General features: G+C 39.0%; 1 protein-coding gene across 3 annotated transcripts in view; it reads left to right on the top strand.

Annotated features, from left to right (window-relative positions):
* Positions 1–18,775, top strand: part of TASP1 (taspase 1) — a 248,776-nt gene that overhangs the window by 41,321 nt on the left and 188,680 nt on the right. For all 3 annotated transcript variants that reach the window (XR_004345945.1, XM_032606609.1, XM_032606608.1), the window contains one exon: positions 11,821–11,941. Coding sequence is in view for 2 of the 3 variants with exons in the window: in XM_032606608.1 (XP_032462499.1) it covers positions 11,821–11,941 (121 nt within the window). In the remaining variant the exon portion in view is untranslated. The remainder of the gene's footprint in view (positions 1–11,820; positions 11,942–18,775) is intronic.

Here is an 18,775-nt window from a genome sequence, read left to right as displayed (position 1 = left end):
GGTGAAAGTGGGGTGTTAAAGTCCCCTACTATGAATGTGTTACTGTCAATTTCGCCTTTTATGGCTGTTAGTATTTGCCTTACGTATTGAGGTGCTCCTATGTTGGGTGCATAAATATTTACAATTGTTATATCTTCTTCTTGGATCGATCCCTTGATCATTATGTAGTGTCCTTCTTTATCCCTTTTAATAGTCCTTATTTTAAAGTCTATTTTGTCTGATATGAGAATTGCTACTCCACCTTTCTTTTGGTTTCCATTTGCATGGAATATCTTTTTCCATCCCCTTACTTTCAGTCTGTATGTGTCTCTAGGTCTGAGGTGGGTCTCTTGTAGACAGCATATATAAGGGTCTTGTTTTTGTATCCATTCAGCCAATCTGTGTCTTTTGGTGGGAGCATTTAGTCCATTTACATTTAAGGTAATTATCGATATGTATGTTCCTATTCCCATTTTCTATATTGTTTTGGGTTCGTTATTATAGGTCGTTTCCTTCTTTTGCATTTCTTATCTAGAGAAGTTCCTTTAGCATTTGTTGTAAAGCTGGTTTGGTGGTGCTGAACTCTCTCAGCTTTTGCTTGTCTGTAAAGGTTTTAATTTCTCCATCATATCTGAATGAGATCCTTGCTGGGTAGAGTAGTCTTGGTTGCAGGTTTTTCTCCTTCATCACTTTCAGTATGTCCTGCCACTCCCTTCTGGCTTGTAGGGTTTCTGCTGAGAGATCAGCTGTTAACCTTATGGGGATTCCCTTGTGTGTTATTTGTTGTTTTTCCCTTGCTGCTTTTAATATGCTTTCTTTGTATTTAATTTTTGATAGTTTGATTAATATGTGTCTTGGCGTATTTCTCCTTGTATTTATCCTGTATGGGACTCTCTGTGCTTCCTGGACTTGATTAACTATTTCCTTTCCCATATTAGGGAAGTTTTCAACTATAATCTCTTCAAATATTTTCTCAGTCCCTTTCTTTTTTTCTTCTTCTTCTGGAACCCCTATAATTCGAATGTTGGTGCGTTTAATGTTGTCCCAGAGCTCTCTGAGACTGTCCTCAGTTCTTTTCATTCTTTTTTCTTTATTCTGCTCTGCAGTAGTTATTTCCACTACTTTATCTTCCAGGTCACTTATCCGTTCTGCCTCAGTTATTCTGCTATTGATCCTATCTAGAGTACTTTTAATTTCATTTATTGCGTTCATCGTTGCTTGTTTCATCTGTAGTTCTTGTAGGTCCTTGTTAACTGTTTCTTGCATTTTGTCCATTCTACTTCCAAGATTTCGGATCATCCTTACTATCATTATTCTGAATTCTTTTTCAGGTAGATTGCCTATTTCCTCTTCATTTGTTAGGTCTGGTGGGTTTTTATCTTGCTCCTTCATCTGCTGTGTGTTTTTCTGTCTTCTCATTTTGCTTATCTTACTGTGTTTGGGGTCTCCTTTTTGAAGGCTGCACGTTCGTAGTTCCCGTTGTTTTTTTTTTTTTTTTTTTTTTTTTTGGCGGTATGCGGGCCTCTCACTGTTGTGGCCTCTCCCGTTGCGGAGCGCAGGCTCAGTGGCCATGGCTCACGGGCCCATCCGCTCCGTGGCATGTGGGATCTTCCCGGACCGGGGCAGGAACCGGTGTCCCCTGCATTGGCAGGCGGACTCTCAACCGCTGCGCCACCAGGGAAGCCCGTTCCCGTTGTTTTTGATGTCTGTCTCCAGTGTCTAAGGTTGTTTCAGCGGGTTGTGTAGGCTTCCTGGTGGAGGGGACTAGTGCCTGTGTTGTGCTGGATGAGGCTGGATCTTGTCTCTCTAGTGGGCAGGTTCACGTCTGGTGGTGTGTTTTGGGGTGTCTGTGGCCTTGTTATGATTTTAGGCAGCCTCTCTGCTAATGGGTGGGGTTGTGTTCCTGTTTTGCTAGTTGTTTGGCATAGGTTGTCCAGCACTGTGGCTTGCTGGTCGTTGAGTGAAGCTGGGTGCTGGTGTTAAGATGGAGGTCTCTGGGAGATTTCCACCGTTTAATATTATGTGGAGCTGGGAGGTCTCTTGTTGACCGGTGTCCTGAAGTTGGCTCTCCTACCTCAGAGGCAGAGCCCTGTCTCCTGGGCTGGAGCACCAAGAGCCTTTCATCCACACGGCTCAGAATAAAAGGGAGGAAAAGTAGAGAGAATTATTAGAAGTATGAGGAAAGAAAGAAGGAAAGGAGGAAAGGAAGGAAGAAAGAAGCAAAGAAGGAAAGAAAGGAGGGAGGGAGGAAGGAAGGAAGGAGGGAAAGAAGGAGAAAATGTAGAGAGAATTAGTAGAAGTATGAGGAAAGAAAGAGGGAAAGGAGGAAAGGAAGGAAGAAAGAAGCAAAGAAGGAAAGAAAGGAGGGAAGGAGGGAGGGAGGGAGGAAAGAAGGAAAGAAGGAGGGAAAGAAGGAGAAAATGTAGAGAGAATTAGTAGAAGTTTGAGGAAAGAGAGAAGGAGAGGAGGAAAGGAAGGAAGGAAGAAAGAAGCAAAGAAGGAAAGAAAGGAGGGAGGGAGGGAGGAAGGGAGGAAGGAAGGAGGGAAAGAAGGAGAAAATGTAGAGAGAATTAGAAGTATGAGGAAAGAAAGAAGGAAAGGAGGAAAGGAAGGAAGGAAGAAAGAAGCAAAGAAGGAAAGAAAGGGAGGGAGGGGGGAAGGAAGGAAGGAAGGAGGGAAAGAAGGAGAAAATGTAGAGAGAATTAGTAGAAGTATGAGGAAAGAAAGAAGGAAAGGAGGAAAGGAAGGAAGGAAGAAAGAAGCAAAGAAGGAAAGAAAGGAGGGAGGGAGGGAGGAAGGGAGGAAGGAAGGAGGGAAAGAAGGAAAAAAGACAGAAAGAAAGAAGATACAGTAAAAATAAAATAAAGTATAATATAGTTATTGTACTAAAAAATATTTAGAAAGAAAAAAAAAAAAAAAAGAACGGGTAGAACCCTAGGACAAATGTTGGAAACAAAGCTATACAGAGAAAATCTTACACAGAAGCATACACATACGCGTTCACAAAGAGAGGCAAAGGGGGAAAAATCATAAATCCTGCTCCCAGAGACCACCTCCTCAACCTGGGGTGATTCGCTGTCTAAAGGAGGGAAGGAAGGAAGGAAAGAAAGAAAGAAAGAACGAAGGTAAAGTACAATAAAGTTATTACAATTAAAATTAATTATTAAGAAAAAAAAATTTTTTTTTTAAAAAAAAACCACGGACGGATAGAGCCCTAGGACAAATGTTGGAAGCAAAGCTATACAGAGAAAATCTTACACAGAAGCATACACATACACGTTCACAAAGAGAGGCAAAGGGGGAAAAATCATAAATCCTGCTCCCAGAGACCACCTCCTCAACCTGGGGTGATTCGTTGTCTAAAGGAGGGAAGGAAGGAAGGAAAGAAAGAAAGAAAGAACGAAGGTAAAGTACAATAAAGTTATTACAATTAAAATTAATTATTAAGAAAAAAAAATTTTTTTTTTTAAAAAAACCACGGACGGATTGAGCCCTAGGACAAATGTTGGAAGCAAAGCTATACAGAGAAAATCTTACACAGAAGCATACACATACACGTTCACAAAGAGAGGCAAAGGGGGAAAAATCATAAATCCTGCTCCCAGAGACCACCCCCTCAACCTGGGGTGATTCGCTGTCTAAAGGAGGGAAGGAAAGAAAGAAAGAAAGAACGAAGGTAAAGTTCAATAAAGTTATTACAATTAAAATTAATTATTAAGAAAAAAAAATTTTTTTTTTAAAAAAAAAACATGGACGGATAGAGCCCTAGGACAAATGGTGGAAGCAAGAGTATACAGACAAGATCTCACACAGAAGCATACACGCACACATTCACAAAAAGAGGAAAAGGGAAAAAAATCACAGATCTCGCTCCTAAATTCCCCCTCTTCAATTTGGGATCACTCCCTGTCTATTCAGGTATTCCACAATGCAGGGCACATCAAGTTGATTGTGGAGCTTCAATCCGCCGCCTCCGCGGCTGCCGGGAGCGACCTCCCCCTCTCCTCCCTGCTCTCACAGCTCACAGGAGCTCAGCTTTGTACCCGGCCCTGCCCCTGCGCGCAGATCGCTGGAGGACGTCTGTTTTTTGCTCAGACAGGACGGGGTTAAAGGAGCCGCTGATTCGGGAGCTCCGGCTCACTCAGGCCGGGGGTTGGAGGATGGGGGAAGGAGGGGCACTGCGTGCGGGGCGGGCCTGCGGCGGCAGAGGCGGCGTGACGCTGCGGCAGAGGCCGGCGTGACACTGCACCAGCCTGAGACCCGCCGTGCGTACTCCCGGGGAAGTTGTCCCTGGATCCCGGGAACCTGGCAGTGGCGGCCTGCACAGGCTCCGCGGAAGAGGGGCGCGGAGAGTGACCTGTGCTCGCACACAGCCCCCCTGGTGGCGGCAGCAGCAGCCCCAGCGTCTCCCGCCCGTCTCTGGGGTCCGCGGTTTCAGCCGCGGCTCGCGCCCGTCTCTGGGGCTCGCGCTTTCCGCCGCGGCTCGCGCCCGTCTCGGGGGCTCGCGCCCTCAGCCGCGGCTCGCGCCCGTCTCTGGGGTTCGCGCTTTTAGCCGCGGCTCGCGCCCGTCTCTGGAGATCCTTTAAGCAGCGCTCTTAAACCCCTCTCCTCGCGCACCAGGAAACAGGGAAGAAAAAGTCTCTTGCCTCTTCGGCCGGTGCAGGCTTTTCCCCGAACTCCCTCCCGGCTAGTCGTGGCGCACCAACCCCTTCAGGCTATGCTCAAGCCACCAACCCCAGTCCTCTCCCTGCGCTCCGTCCAAAACCGAAACCCGAGCCTCAGCTCGCAGCCCCGCCCGCCCCGGCGGGTGAGCAGACAAGCCTCTCGGGTTGGTGAGTGCCGGTCGGCACCGATCGTCTGTGCAGGAATCTCCCCGTTTTGCCCTCCACACCCGTCGCTGTGCACCACTCCGCGGTCCCGACGCTCCCCCCTCCGCCTCCCGCAGTCTCCGCCCGCGGAGGGGCTTCCTAGTGTGTGGAAACTTTTCCTCCTTCACAGCTCCCTCCCACTGGTGCAGGTGCCGTCCATATTCTTTTGTCTCTGTTTTTTCTTTTTTCTTTTGCCCTACCCAGGTACGTGGGGAGTTTCTTGCCTTTTGGGGGCTCTGAGGTCTTCTGCCAGCCTTCAGTAGGTGTTCTGTAGGAGTTGTTCCACGTGTAGATGTATTTCTGGTGTATCCGTGAGGAGGAAGGCGATCTCCACGTCTTACTCTTCCGCCATCTTCCCCCGTCCCAAGCGTTACTTTAGACATTGGGATACAACACCTAAAAAGACAAATTATTGTACTTACAGGGCTTACATTCTGTGGGGAGAATTAGACAATTATGTATAATGTCAAGTAGTAAAAAGTACCATAGAGAAGAATAAGATAGTAAGAGAAAAAATCATTGGGGAAGGTTGGGGAAATGCTAAGTCAGTATGGGGAGGACTGACCTGCCCAGAGATGTCACATGAACAAGATGGGGGAGAAAGCCATGCAAACAAAGGTGTCGGGGAAGGGAGTCTCGGGTTTGAAGGGAAAGTCTCTTCTTATCCCATTTTATTCTTCTTTCTAGTACTTACCATCATGGGACATCAGCTATTTATATATGCAGACATAACGTGTATGTGTATGTTTCTGTACACACACACACACACACACGCACGCAGTCTTTATTTACTGCCTTTTTCCCCTACTATAATTGCTCACTAAGCTCAGCATTTCAAAATGTAAAAGCCTTCAGGTGGGAGTGTTCCTCTTGTGCAAGAATTACAAGGAGGCGTGTGGCTGGTGCATAGTAAGGGAGAGGAAGAGAGGGGCCAGATCACGTAGGGCCTTGTAAACCTTGGAAAGTAAGACTTTAGATTTTATTCTAAAGTATGACAGGAAACCATTGCAGGTTTTTGAACAGGGGAGTAAACAGGATTTTAAAAGGATCGCTGGCTACTGATCGGATATAATGATTGCTAGTTGTACAAAATGATTCAGCTCAGAAAATCAACAACAAATGACCGTATAAAAAACTTATGTACATTATAAGGGGAAAGTTAGCATATGGGGTGGTCAGTTTATTACTGAGTGATAAGTACAATTTTTTTTCAGTTTTATTGAAATATAATTTATATACAACAAAATGCACCAATTTTAAGTGTACAATTTGATGAGTTTTGACAAATGTAACTACCAATGTAACTACCAACTCAATCTTGACATATAACATTTCCATCACCCCCAAAATTCTCTCATAATGCCTGTCTGCAGTGGATCCCCTCCTCTCAGCCACCCCTGGCAACTACTATCTGCTTTTTTCATAATTTGGCCTTTTCTAGAATTTGGTATAAATAGAATCATACATTATGTGGCCTTTTGTGAGTGGCTTCTTTCACTTAGCATAATGCTTTTGAGATTCATCCATATTGTTGGGTAAATTAAGAATTTGTTCCTTTTATTGCTGAATAGTATTTTATTGTATCGATATATCACAATTTGTTTATCCATTTACCAGTCGATGAGCATTTGTGTTGTTTCCCTCTTTTGGCCGTTCTGATTAAATCTGATATGAACATTTTCATTCAAGTCTTTATGTGGACATATGCTTTCATTTTTCTTGGATAAATAGTTAGGAGTAGAATTGCTGGATCTATGGTAAGTGTATGCTTAACTTTAAAGAAACTGCCAAACTGTTTGCTATTTTTATTCTTACTAGCAGTGTATGAGGGTTACAGTTGCTCTACTTTCTTGCCAAAACTCACTATTGTTGGCCTTTTAAATCTAACCATTTTAGTGGTATCTCGTGGTTTCAATTTGCATTCCCTAATGACTAATGATATTATACATATTTTCATGTATTATTTGCAATCTGTTCATGAAATTGATTGCCCATTAAAAACCTTGGATTGTCTTACTGAGTTGTATGATTGTTTTATATATACTGGGTACAAGTCCTCTACCTTTATGTTTCGTAAAATTTTTCTCCCAGTCTGTGGCTTGATATTTTAAAATAAAGTTTTAATTTTAGAACAGTTTTAGATTTACAGAAAAATTGAGAAGCTAATACAGAGAATTCCAGTACACCCAATACCTCATCTTCCCTATTAGCATCTATATTAGTATGGTACATGTTTCACGGTTAATGAACCTGTATTAACACATTATTATTAACTAAAGTCCATATTTTATTTGGATTTCTTTAGTTTTACCTAATGTGAAAATCTTTTTTTGTTCCAAAGTGTTTTTCACCTTAGATTATATTTTTCATCTCTAGAAGTTTGATTAATTTATTTTTTCATAGCTTCTTTTTCTTCTTATCTTCATGTTTTCCTATACGTACTTGAACATATAGAGTATGTTTGTGAAAGCTAGTTTAACATTGTTAGTTAACATTAGAATTGTTTGCTAGTTCTATCATCTGTCATTTATAGGTCTGTTTTTGTGTGGTAGTTTCTTCTGGTTATGAGGCATAGTTTTCTGCTTATTTGAATGCTGGTCATCTTTGTTTTTTTTTAAACACTGTATTTTACATCTTTGGGAGTTGGATATTGTAGTATTTCTTCAAATATTGTAGGACTTTGTTCTGGGACACTGTTGTGTAAATCATTTTGATCCTTTTGAGGCTGTTTTTTTTTTTTTTTTTTTTGTGGTATGCAGGCCTCTCACTGTTGTGGCCTCTCCCGTTGCGGAGCACAGGCTCCGGACGCGCAGGCTCAGCGGCCATGGCTCACGGGCCCAGCCACTCTGCAGCATGTGGGATCTCCCTGGACTGGGGCACAAACCCGCACCCCCTGCATTGGCAGGCGGACTCTCAACCACTGCGCCACCAGGGAAGCCCTTGAGACTTCTTTAAAACCTTGTTAGTGCAAGTCTAAAGTAGCCTTGTTTCTAGGGCTGATTTGGCCCAACTCTAGACGTTACCTGAGACTTTTCCTGATGTCCTCACTCTGGCTGATGGGAACATGACTTATTCTCCCCTCTGTGTGAGCTCCAGGGATTGCTCAGCTTACTCTTTTCCAGGGGTTCTTTCTTTGGTCTTGTAGCTTCCTCACAAGTGTATGTAGGCTAATACTCATTTAAAGTCTCAGGGTCCTACAGGCCTCTGGCATTCTCTCCGTGTAGCTTCCTCCTCTTTGCACCCTGTATTGCATATTCTAGCCTTTCTGGCCTCCGTGAACTCATAACTTTGTCTCCTCAACTCTGGAAGAATGTTGGCTCTTTTTTGGGTTCCTCTTCCCTGTGCTGTGGTCTGAAAAGTATCTCTAGGGATTAAGTGGAGGCACCTGATTTGTGCCTGTTTTTCTCAGGATCACAGTCCTGTGCTGGCTATTGAACGAAGTCTGTCTGTTTCATATATTTTGTCTGATTTTCTAGTTAGGAGGACAAATATGATCCCTATTATGCCTTCAAAGTCAGAAGCAGAAGTTCAGTAGACACACTTTTGAAGTTATAAATGTATTTTGAAGTAGGAGAAGTATTTTTGAAAAAAAATTGCTTCTAAGATATCCTTTAATTTTCTTATATCCCTTTTTCTTAGGTATTTTTGAAATGTCAAATTTAAACATTGGGCAAGAGTTATTTTTAGAATAATTTACTTCACTTTGTGATTTTTAACTTTGTATTATATTGAAATTAATTTTGTAGAGCTTATTTGCTGATATATCCCATTTTAAAGATTGTTGAAATGGCGTATATATTGTTATAATCTTGTACATATGTTTTGGGAATTACTAAATATGATGCTTTAAATTTTTCTCACATTTCAGTTCCTTTCTCATGTACTTTGAAAGATATATGTGATTAGGCAAGGGAGGTTATGTAGAGTTAAAAAAAAAAACCCTTGTAATATGGTGATAATTTACTTGTGCTTACTTGTACTGTCTCTCTGTTCAGTGTCATAGAGGCTTCTGACCTGGGTCTTTTATGTTTGGATATATGGGTTCAGGCTTTTGAGCACGAGCTACCCGCTCTTGCTTGGCCCTGCCTGCAGTAAACCTTTCTCTGCCACTCCCCCAATATACGTACATACATACATACATATATGTATGTGTGTATATATATATATATGTATATATATATATATACATATATATATATATATAAGTATATGAACTAATCCAGGGCAAGGATTCAGTCTTTATCTGTTCTAAATCATAGTCCTTATTTAGTTGTGATCTCTTTCCCAATATTTAGTTGTGAATTGATTTAGGTAGAATATTCACTTGGAAGGCCTTATTCAAACTCGTTACACTTAATTACGCAATTTCTTTCCTTCATCTTATAAAATGCCCCGTTTTTATTAATGGTTTTATTTATCTCTCAAGTTTGGAAGTTCTGGTCCTTTTCTCTCTCTTTCTATTTCCTTTTCCCTGCTGCTGTCATTTCATATCAAGTGGTTAATGTTTCAAGCCTGCATTGTAAAATAGCCTCCAGTTTGGTCTCTCTGATTTCAGTTTCCTCCCCTTCCTTTTCATATATCAATAATATGTGAATGTCAGTTTATGTTTCCTTGGCCAATATACTCATCTTGACTTTTTCTTCTACAGAAAGCTTGAATGGCTTCTCATTATTTTCCCAATCAAGTCCAGATTCTGATGAGTGGCATGGAGCAATCTCCATATTTGGCTCCAGCCAACCATGTTTCCTAAATGTGTCTTCTGTGACTCTGACACTTTACGGCTGCCTACGTGTTGCTCCCTGCATATCCACCAAGTGGAATTTTCTAGCTCCCTGACCAGTCTTTGGTTTTGTTTTACATCCTTCAGGAAGTCTGCTATTAACTTCTTCATCTTATACTGGGCCATTTCCTTTTGAATCCTCAAAGTACTTATTGTTTGTATCACTCACTTTCTATTTAATTATACAGACCTTTTGTTGTTTTCCAGTCTGTGATCTTCTAAAATTCTGTGGACAATTAGATTTTCTAACTGCATTAGAACAAAAGCCCTGGTCTCAAATACCTGACCCCTTTGCTCAAGTTATAGGTACACATTAGGGAGGTCTTAATGTTTTGGTCAGTTTTCCTTGGATCCAGGAAACTGGGGACATTTGTAGATAATTTTGGGCATTTGGTGATCTTTAGGTTGGTAAAGAATTGCCCTGGTTTCCTAGATAATATTGGTCTTAGCTTAGAACATAGTTAATTTTTCTGCATTAACTGTGATTTCTGACTCAGATACTCTCTTGCGTTTGGATATCTAATTGTCCCAGCACCATTTATGGAAAAGACTATACTTTCTTTTTTCTTTTTTTTTTAATACTGTAACTGAAACTTTATTGCATATATATTTTCACTTACTAAATTGCTGAACCCAGTAAAGAAGTATTTGTTTTCTGCTTTTTAAAAAAAATTAATTTTTATTGGCGTATAGTTGATTTACAATGTTGTATTAGTTTCTGCTGTACAGCAAAGTCAATCAGTTATACATATACATATATCTACTCTTTTTTAGATTCTTTTCCCATATAGGTCATTACAGAATATTGAGTAGAGTTCCTTTTGCTATACAGTAGGTTCTTATAAGTTATCCTTTCTTTATTGAATTGTTTTGGCATCCCTGATGAATTGACCATAAGTGTAAGGCTTATTTCTGGACACTTCTATTGCATTGATCTATGTCTATCCTTAGCTATATGTCCATATCACACTGTCTTGATTACTTTAATTTGTAGTAAGTTATAAAACCTAGAAGTGTGAGCCTTCAATTTTTAAAAGAAAAAAAGTGTTTTTCTTTTAAAAATTGTTGACTATTCTTAGTTCCTTGCATTTCCATATGAATTGTAAGATTAGTTTGCCAATTTTTGCAAAAAGGGCAGCTAGGATTTGATAAGGGATTGTGTTGAATCAGACCAATTTGGGGAGTATTGCCATCTTAAAGATATTAAGTCTTCTGTTCTATGTACATTGATGTCCTTCCATTGACTTAGGTCTTTACTTTCTTTAAAACATGTTTTATAGTTTTTACTGTACACCTCTTACACTTCTTTTGTTAAATTTATTCCTATTTTATTCTTTTTGATGTTATTGTAAATTGAATTGTTTTCTTAATTTCATTTTCAGATTTTTCATTACTAAGGTATAGAAATACAACTGATTTTTGCATATTGAGCTTATATCTTGCAATCCTGTTGAATTTTTTTATTAGTTCTCATAGTTTTTTAGTGGAGTTTTTAGGATTTTTTGTATACAAGATCATGTCATCTTCCAATAGAGGTAATTTTACTTCTTCCTTTCTAATCTAGATGCTCTTTGTTTTTCTTTTTTGCCTAATTGTCTTGTTCAGAATATCCACTATAATGCTGAAAAGAAGTGGTAAGAGTGAACATTGTTGTGTTGTTCCTAATCTTAGGGGAAAGGGTCTTTCACCATTAAATATGATGTTAGCTTTGGACTCCTGTAGATGCCCTTTATCATGTTAAGGAAGTTCCCTTCTATTTCTAGTTTGTTGAGTGTTTTTCTCATGAAAGGGTATTGGATTTTGTCAAATCCTTTTTCTCTATTAATATGATCATGTTTTAAAAATTTGTTTTATTCTTTATTTTATTAACATGGTGTATTACAATGAGTTTCAGATATTAAACCAAACTTGCTTTCCTGGAATCCCTCGTGTTCATGGTGTTTAATCCTTTCATATTTTGCTGCATTTGCTTTCCTTGAGGATTTTGGTGTCAATATTCACAAGGTATATTGTCCTGTAGTTTTCTTTCCTTATGATATCTTTGCTTTGTTTTGGAATCAGGGTTGCACTGGTATCATACAATGAGTTGGGAAGTGTTCTTTCCCTTTCTAGTTTTTGGAAGAGTTTATGAAGTGTTGACATTAATTCTTCTCTAAGACTAATGGTATTTTAATGTTTGTTTTTATCTTTTAGGATTCTCCTTTTACAAATGCAGGAATGGGATCTAATCTAAATCTCCTGGGTGAAATTGAGTGTGATGCCAGCATAATGGATGGAAAATCCCTGAATTTTGGAGCTGTTGGAGCACTGAGTGGTATGTGAACATTATAACACATTATCTCTATTCTTAGAAAAACCCTGAATATTACCATTTCATTCCTCCTAAAGACTTAGCTCAATTGTTTTCTTCATTCTTACTTGGAATAGTGTTGAAAACAAACATTGTTTTCTTTTATGGAATTTAAAACAGAAAATCTTACCTACAGATAGAAAGAAAACAGTGAAATAGCTTATGTCCAAGTCTTTGGTTAGAGTTTGATCATTCTCCTCCATCTCCTCAAGAGATTACAGACATGTAAAATGGGAGTTAGGATATTCTATTAATTTTGCAATTATTTGAATACACAAATAGTATATTTTTATTGTTAAAAACTTCAAATGATATAAATAAAATTTACCTTTGGTCTTCCAAATCTTTCCTTCCAAAACTCTCCTTAAGAGGTTTAACCAGTAAAATAATGTGCATTTATCCATATTTATATGTAAGAGAAACATAGTTTTGCACATATTTTTAAAAAATCAATGTACATATTATTATGAAACTTTCTTTTTTTCTTTTTCTTTTTTTGCGGTACGCGGGCCTGTCAGTGCTGTGGCCTCTCCCGTTGTGGAGCACAGGCTCCGGACGCGCAGGCTCAGCGGCCATGGCTCACGGGCCCAGCCGCTCCGCGGCATGTGGGATCTTCCCGGACCGGGGCATGAACTTGCATTCCCTGCATCGACAGGCGGACTCTCAACCATTGCGCCACCAGGGAAGCCCTCTTTTTTTCTTTAAATAGGATGTCTTGGAGATTTTTTCCACATCAGTACATATAAGATACAAATGTTTCGCAGTTTACTTATTAAACAAAATATACATGAAGGGCACAGATTTTTGAAAAAAAAATATTTTTTTGGAGTATAGTTGATTTACAGTGTTGTGTTAGTTTCTGCTGTACAGCAAAGTCAATCAGTTATACATATGTCCACTCTTTTTTAGATTCTTTTCCCATATAGGCCGTTACAGAATATTGAGTAGAGCTCCTTTTGCTATACAGTAGGTCCTTATTGGTTATCTATTTTATATATAATATTATGTATATGTCAATCCTAATCTCCCAGTTTATCCCTCCTCCCCTTCCTCCTGGTAACCATACGTTTGTTTTCTACATCTGTGACTATATTTCTCTTTTATAAATAAGTTCATTTGTACCATTTTTTAGATTCCACATATAAGCGATTTTAAGTATAAAACTTCATTAATTTCTAGATGTATATAGCCATGTAAACCACCACCAAATCAAGACATAAAACATTTCCATGTCAAAATATAGAACATTTCCAAACTCCCAGAAGGGTTCTTTATGCCTCTTCCTAGTTTATACCCCTTGTACTCTCCTCCTACCCACTCCCCCTTGTCCATTAATTCTGACTTTAGGCACCATAGATTAATTTGCCTGTTCTTCAAATTCCTATGAATGGAATCGTACACCTCTGTGTCTGGTTTCTTTTGCTTAATGTTATGCCTGTGAGATTGATTTATGATTGTGTCATAGTAGTTTTTTCTTTTGTGTTAATAGCATTTTATTGCATGAATATAAAATAACTTATTCTCTTGGTGGATATTTAAATAATTTCTAGTTTTTGACTGTTATGAATAAAACTCCAGTGCATATTTTTGTGCATGTCTTTTGGTAGACATATGCACTTATTAATATTTCCGTTGAGTATAAACCTAGGATTTGGAATGGTAAGTTTAAGTACATATGTACTTTGCTTTAGAAGATACTGTCAGACAGTTTTAGAAAGTAGTTGTTACAATCTATACTCCCACAGTGTATGAGCATTTCAGTTACTTTGCATCCTTGCCAATGTTTGATACTGTTATTCTTTTTAAAATTTAGTCATTTTGATACGTGTGTAGTGGTATTATTGTTTTAATTTGAGTTTCTCTGGTGACTAATGATATTGAGAACCGTCTCATATGCTTATTGGCCATTTAGATATCCTTGTTGTGCAGTGTGTTCAAGTGTTTTGCATACTTTTTTTTTGCGGTACGTGGGCCTCTCACTTTTGTGGCCCCTCCCGTTGTGGAGCACAGGCTCCAGACGTGCAGGCTCAGCAGCCATGGCTCACGGGCCCAGCCGCTCCATGGCATGTGGGATCTTCCCAGACTGGGGCACGAACCCGTGTCTCCTGCATCGGCAGGCGGACTCTCAACCATTGCGCCACCAGGGAAGCCCCTGCATACTTTTTATTGGATTTTTTAAAAATTTATTTGTTGGAGTACCTTATATATTTTTCATACAGATCCTTTGTCAGATACATGTATTGTGAATATCTGCTCCCAGTCTGTTGCTCACTCTTCTAATGAAGTTTAAGTTATCAACCTTTAATGTTATGGTTAATTTTTATTGTATTTTGTTTAAGAAATCTTTGCCTACCCAAAGTTTTGAAGGTAGCTTCCACTGTTTTCTTTCAGTAGTTCTATTGTTTTTAACCCTTCACATTTAGCTTTCTTATCAAGCTCAGATTAATTTGAGTGAAGTAGGAACCGAAATTAACTTTTTGCCCTCTTATGGATATTCAAATGGCTCATTGCTATTGTCAATAGAAAGGACAGTTCTTTCCTCATAGAATTGTGTTGGCAAATCAGGTGACTGTATGTGTAATGGTTTGTTTCTATACCTTCTATTCCATTAATCTGTCTATTGCCATTCCCACACTGTCTTGATTTCTTAGCTTTATATCGTATTTTGATAATTTGATAGTGTAAGACTTCCAACTTCCTTTTTCTTTCTTTTTTTTACAATTGTATTGGCTATTCTTTTTTTTTTTTTAATAAATTTATTTTTGGCTGTGTTGGGTCTGGGCTTTCTCTAGTTGTGACGAGCGGGGGCTACTCTTTGTTGTGATGTGTGGGCTTCTCATTGCGTGGCTTCTCTTGTTTCAGAGCACGGGCTCTAGGCATGCAAGCTTCAGTAGTTGTGGCACATGGGCTCAGTAGTTGTGGCTCGAGGGCTCTAGAGCGCAGGCTCAGTAGTTGTGGCGCATGGGCTTAGCTGCTCCACAGCATGTGGGATGTTCCCAGACCAGGGCTTGAACCCGTGTCCCCCACATTGGCAGGCGTATTCTTAACCACTGTGCCACCAGGGAAGCCCCTGTATTGGCTATTCTAAGTTTATGGCATTTTCATAAAATTTTTAGAATCAACTTGTCAATGTCCATAATAAAACCCTGCTGAGATTTTGACTGGTATTGCATTGAATGTATAAAACCATATGTGGACAACTGACATCTTAACAATATTGGATATTCCTGTTCATGAACATGAAATATGTGCATTTGTATAAATATTATTCATTTCTTTCTCAGCAGTGTTTTATGGTTTTTAGTATAGATGTCTTATACACCCTTTTTATTAGATTTATTCTAGATATTAAGTTTTTTTGATGGGTATTGTAAATATATATTTTAAAAATCAATATCCAGTTATTTTTGTATTTAGAAATACAGTTGAGTTTTGTGTATTGGACTTATATTCAGTGGCCTTGATGACTTCACTTATTAATTCAAGCAATTAGAAAAATAGATTCTCTTGTAATTTCTATATACACAGTCACATCTTTGAATCATGGCAGTTTTTTTTTCCTTTCTAATATTAAAATTTTTTTTTCTTGCATTATTGTGCTGGCTCTGACACTCGGTGCAATATTGAATATAAGTGGTGATAGTGTACATCCTTGCTTTGTTCCTGGTCTTAGAGGGAGAGCATTAGATATTTCACCATACTGTGTGCTGGTAGCTGTAGGATTTTCATAAATGCTCTTTATCAGATTGAGGACATTTCCTTCTAGTCTTAGTTTGCTGATAATTTTTATGTTAAATGGGTTATTGAATATCATTAAGTGCTTTTCTGCATCTTTGGCTTTTCTTTTTTATTTTGTTAGATATGATGGAATTTATGGTTGATTTTTGAATGTTAAACCTTTTCATTCCTGGCATAAAGTCAGGATTGTAATTTTTTATCTTTTTCACATTCCGCTGGATTTGATTTACTGATGTTTAAGATTTTGACATCTATGTTTATATAATAGATTGGCTTTAATTTTACTTTCTTAAAATATTCTTTTTAGATTTTGGAATCATGTTATGGCTGGCCTCATAAAATGAGTTGGGATTTTTTTCTCCTCTGTTCTTTGAAAGAGTGTGTGTACAATTGGAATGTTTTTTAATTGTTTGGAAAATGCATTAGTTATTTTGAATCATTGGAGTTTTCTTTGTGGGAAGTTTTAAATAAATGGGATTCAATTTCTTTACCAGTTATAAGATTATCTATATTTTTTCTTATGTGTGTTTCCCAAGGAATTTGTCTTTTTCATAGGAGTTGTCAAATTTATTTGCCTAAAGGCTTTATTGACTTCCAGTTTAATGTCACTGTGGTTAGAGAATGTATTCTGAATGGTTCCAACCCCTTGAAACTTTCTGAGACTTGCTTTATGGCTCAGCTTATGGCGTATTTTGATGAATGTTCCGTGTGAACTTCAAAAGAATATTCTGCAGTTGTTGGGTGTGTATTCTATGTATGTCAACTAGGTCAATTTACTTATTCATTGTTCCAATCTTCTGTATCTTTTCTGATTTTTGTGATAGGTAAGAACAGCATTTCAATTAGTTTTAATTTCTTTTATTATGAGGTTTTATTGGTATTTAATGAAATTTCATATTTTTAAAGGCCATTAGCATTTCTCTGTGAACTGTTTATACTTCTTGTGTGGCTTGCCTTTTACCTCTGTTTATAACGTGCTTTATCATATTGGAATTTAAAATTTTATTTGTCAAACTCATTACTTTCCCTTTTGTGATTTTGTATTTTGCATTTCTTAAGGTTTATCTCACTCATAATTGTAACTACAGTAACCTACATTTTCTTCAAATACATGTGTAATTTATTTTTCATTGGCTTCTTGAATGCATTGTTTGTTGATCAATTTCTGAATTGATCAGCAAATTGTCCCTATATAACAACAGTAACAACAGTAACGATAATATTAAGTACCATTTATTGGGTGAGTATTACATACATACCATGCAATGTTCTCCAGTAGTTCATGTATGTTAAATCATTTAGTTCTCGTGATAACCTTCTGAGATCAGTACTTTAATCCCCATTTTATAGGTGAGGAAACTGAGACACAGGAGAGATTTAGTAATTTGTCCAAGGTTACTGTGTCAGTCTGGGTCCAACTAGGGGACAGAAACCACACAGCATTTTAAACAGAAGAAGCTTAATGTAAAGGGCAGAGGGAGACTACCCAGCTAAGGATAAACTTGGAAGGGAGTTCAGACCTCACAGAAGAAGGTGTGGCTGCAGCTGACTGTTTGACAGCCCACTTTTTTGCTGGGTTACCCAGGCCACAGTCACTGTGAGAGCAGAAACAATCCTGGGGGCCTCAGGCTGATAGCTGGGCACACAGAGGCCAGGAAGCCATGGGAATTAAACCTTTGTTTGCAGGATGAGGATTGGGTTTTTGGCTCCCTAGACAGCCAGCCCCACAGGATGCTTTGCTATGGGGCTGAGGAGAAGGTGTGGGGATCAGTGACTTGAGCTGGGCCTGGTCCTGTTCTTTCTGGGGCTGTCAGCTATGCTGCTGTGGCCTGAATCAGGAGTTGGGGAAAACATGGTAGCCAAATGCTGGAGAAAGCTGCACCCCGCAAGCACTTAGCACTGGAGAGAACCTTGTGGACCAGATAGTGAGAATAACGGCTGCTCTCCTGGAGCCTGGCTGGCAGGCCACCTTTTCCTCCTGCATGGTGTCTCCAGTGCCCTCTACTGACAAAGCTGACCCGTGTGCCAGCTGGCAAAGGAAACATAGTTAAAAGGCCCATATCCACTTTCACCCATAAGGCAACCAAGGGTGAATTTATAGCTGAGAAGCGATAAATTGATAGCTGGTTTCTGACTCCCATCACTCTGTGTTCTTTCCACCTCTCATAGATAGTCCATCCGTTTTCCTATTCATTTGAAATACTATCTATATCATGTATTAAATAGCCACATGCACATGTGTTTGTGTCTCAACTTCAGATTTATTCTATTCCATTGATATATTTGTCTATTTTGTACCCAAACCACACTCAATTAGAATAGCTTTTGGTAAAAAATGGTTATCTTGTAAGGTGAATACCTCTTCATTTTTTTACAAAAAATTTTTTTTCCTGATGAATTTAAGAGTCAGCTTGTCATGCATCATAGAAATCCTTTTGAAGCTTTCACGGAGAATTTATAGCTTTGAATTTGAAAGTTAATTTGGTAATTATTAATGTCTTTACTGTATCATCACATACAGAAATAAATTTATTTTAAGAGCTGGTACAGGGCTTCCCTGGTGGCGCAGTGGTTGAGAGTCCGCCTGCTGATGCAGGGGACACGGGTTTGTGCCCCGGTCCGGGAAGATCCCACGTGCCGCTGAGCGGCTGGGCCCGTCTAACCTTTTCCTTTCTTTGCTACTTCATACATTCTTTGCGGGGGCAGAGAAGTTTTTGGTGTTTAGCTAAATATCTAGTTTTGTTTTAAGGCAATCTGGTGACCTTAATTTGAGGTTTTTAGTCTCTTTGTTTCCCACGTCTGTTTTTTTTTTTGTTGTTGTTGTTGTTATTAATAGTGTTCTGAAAGGCATCCATAGGTTAGTGGTTAAGGGCATGGTCTCTGACATTAGCTGCCTTTGTTAAAATCTCAGTGTGTGATCCTGGGCAGGTAACTTAACCTGTGCAAATGTTTCCTCAGTAATCAGATAGGGTTTATAACTGTACTTATGTGATAGAGTTGAAGGATCAGTTAAATAATCTGATACATTTAAGGGCTTGACGCTGGGCCTGGCGCATACTG

Source organism: Phocoena sinus, chromosome 15 (genome assembly GCF_008692025.1).
Source record: "Phocoena sinus isolate mPhoSin1 chromosome 15, mPhoSin1.pri, whole genome shotgun sequence".
NCBI lineage: Eukaryota > Metazoa > Chordata > Mammalia > Artiodactyla > Phocoenidae > Phocoena > Phocoena sinus.
The sequence above is the reverse complement of the archived record's forward strand: the minus strand, read 5'-3'. Positions and strand labels throughout refer to the sequence as shown.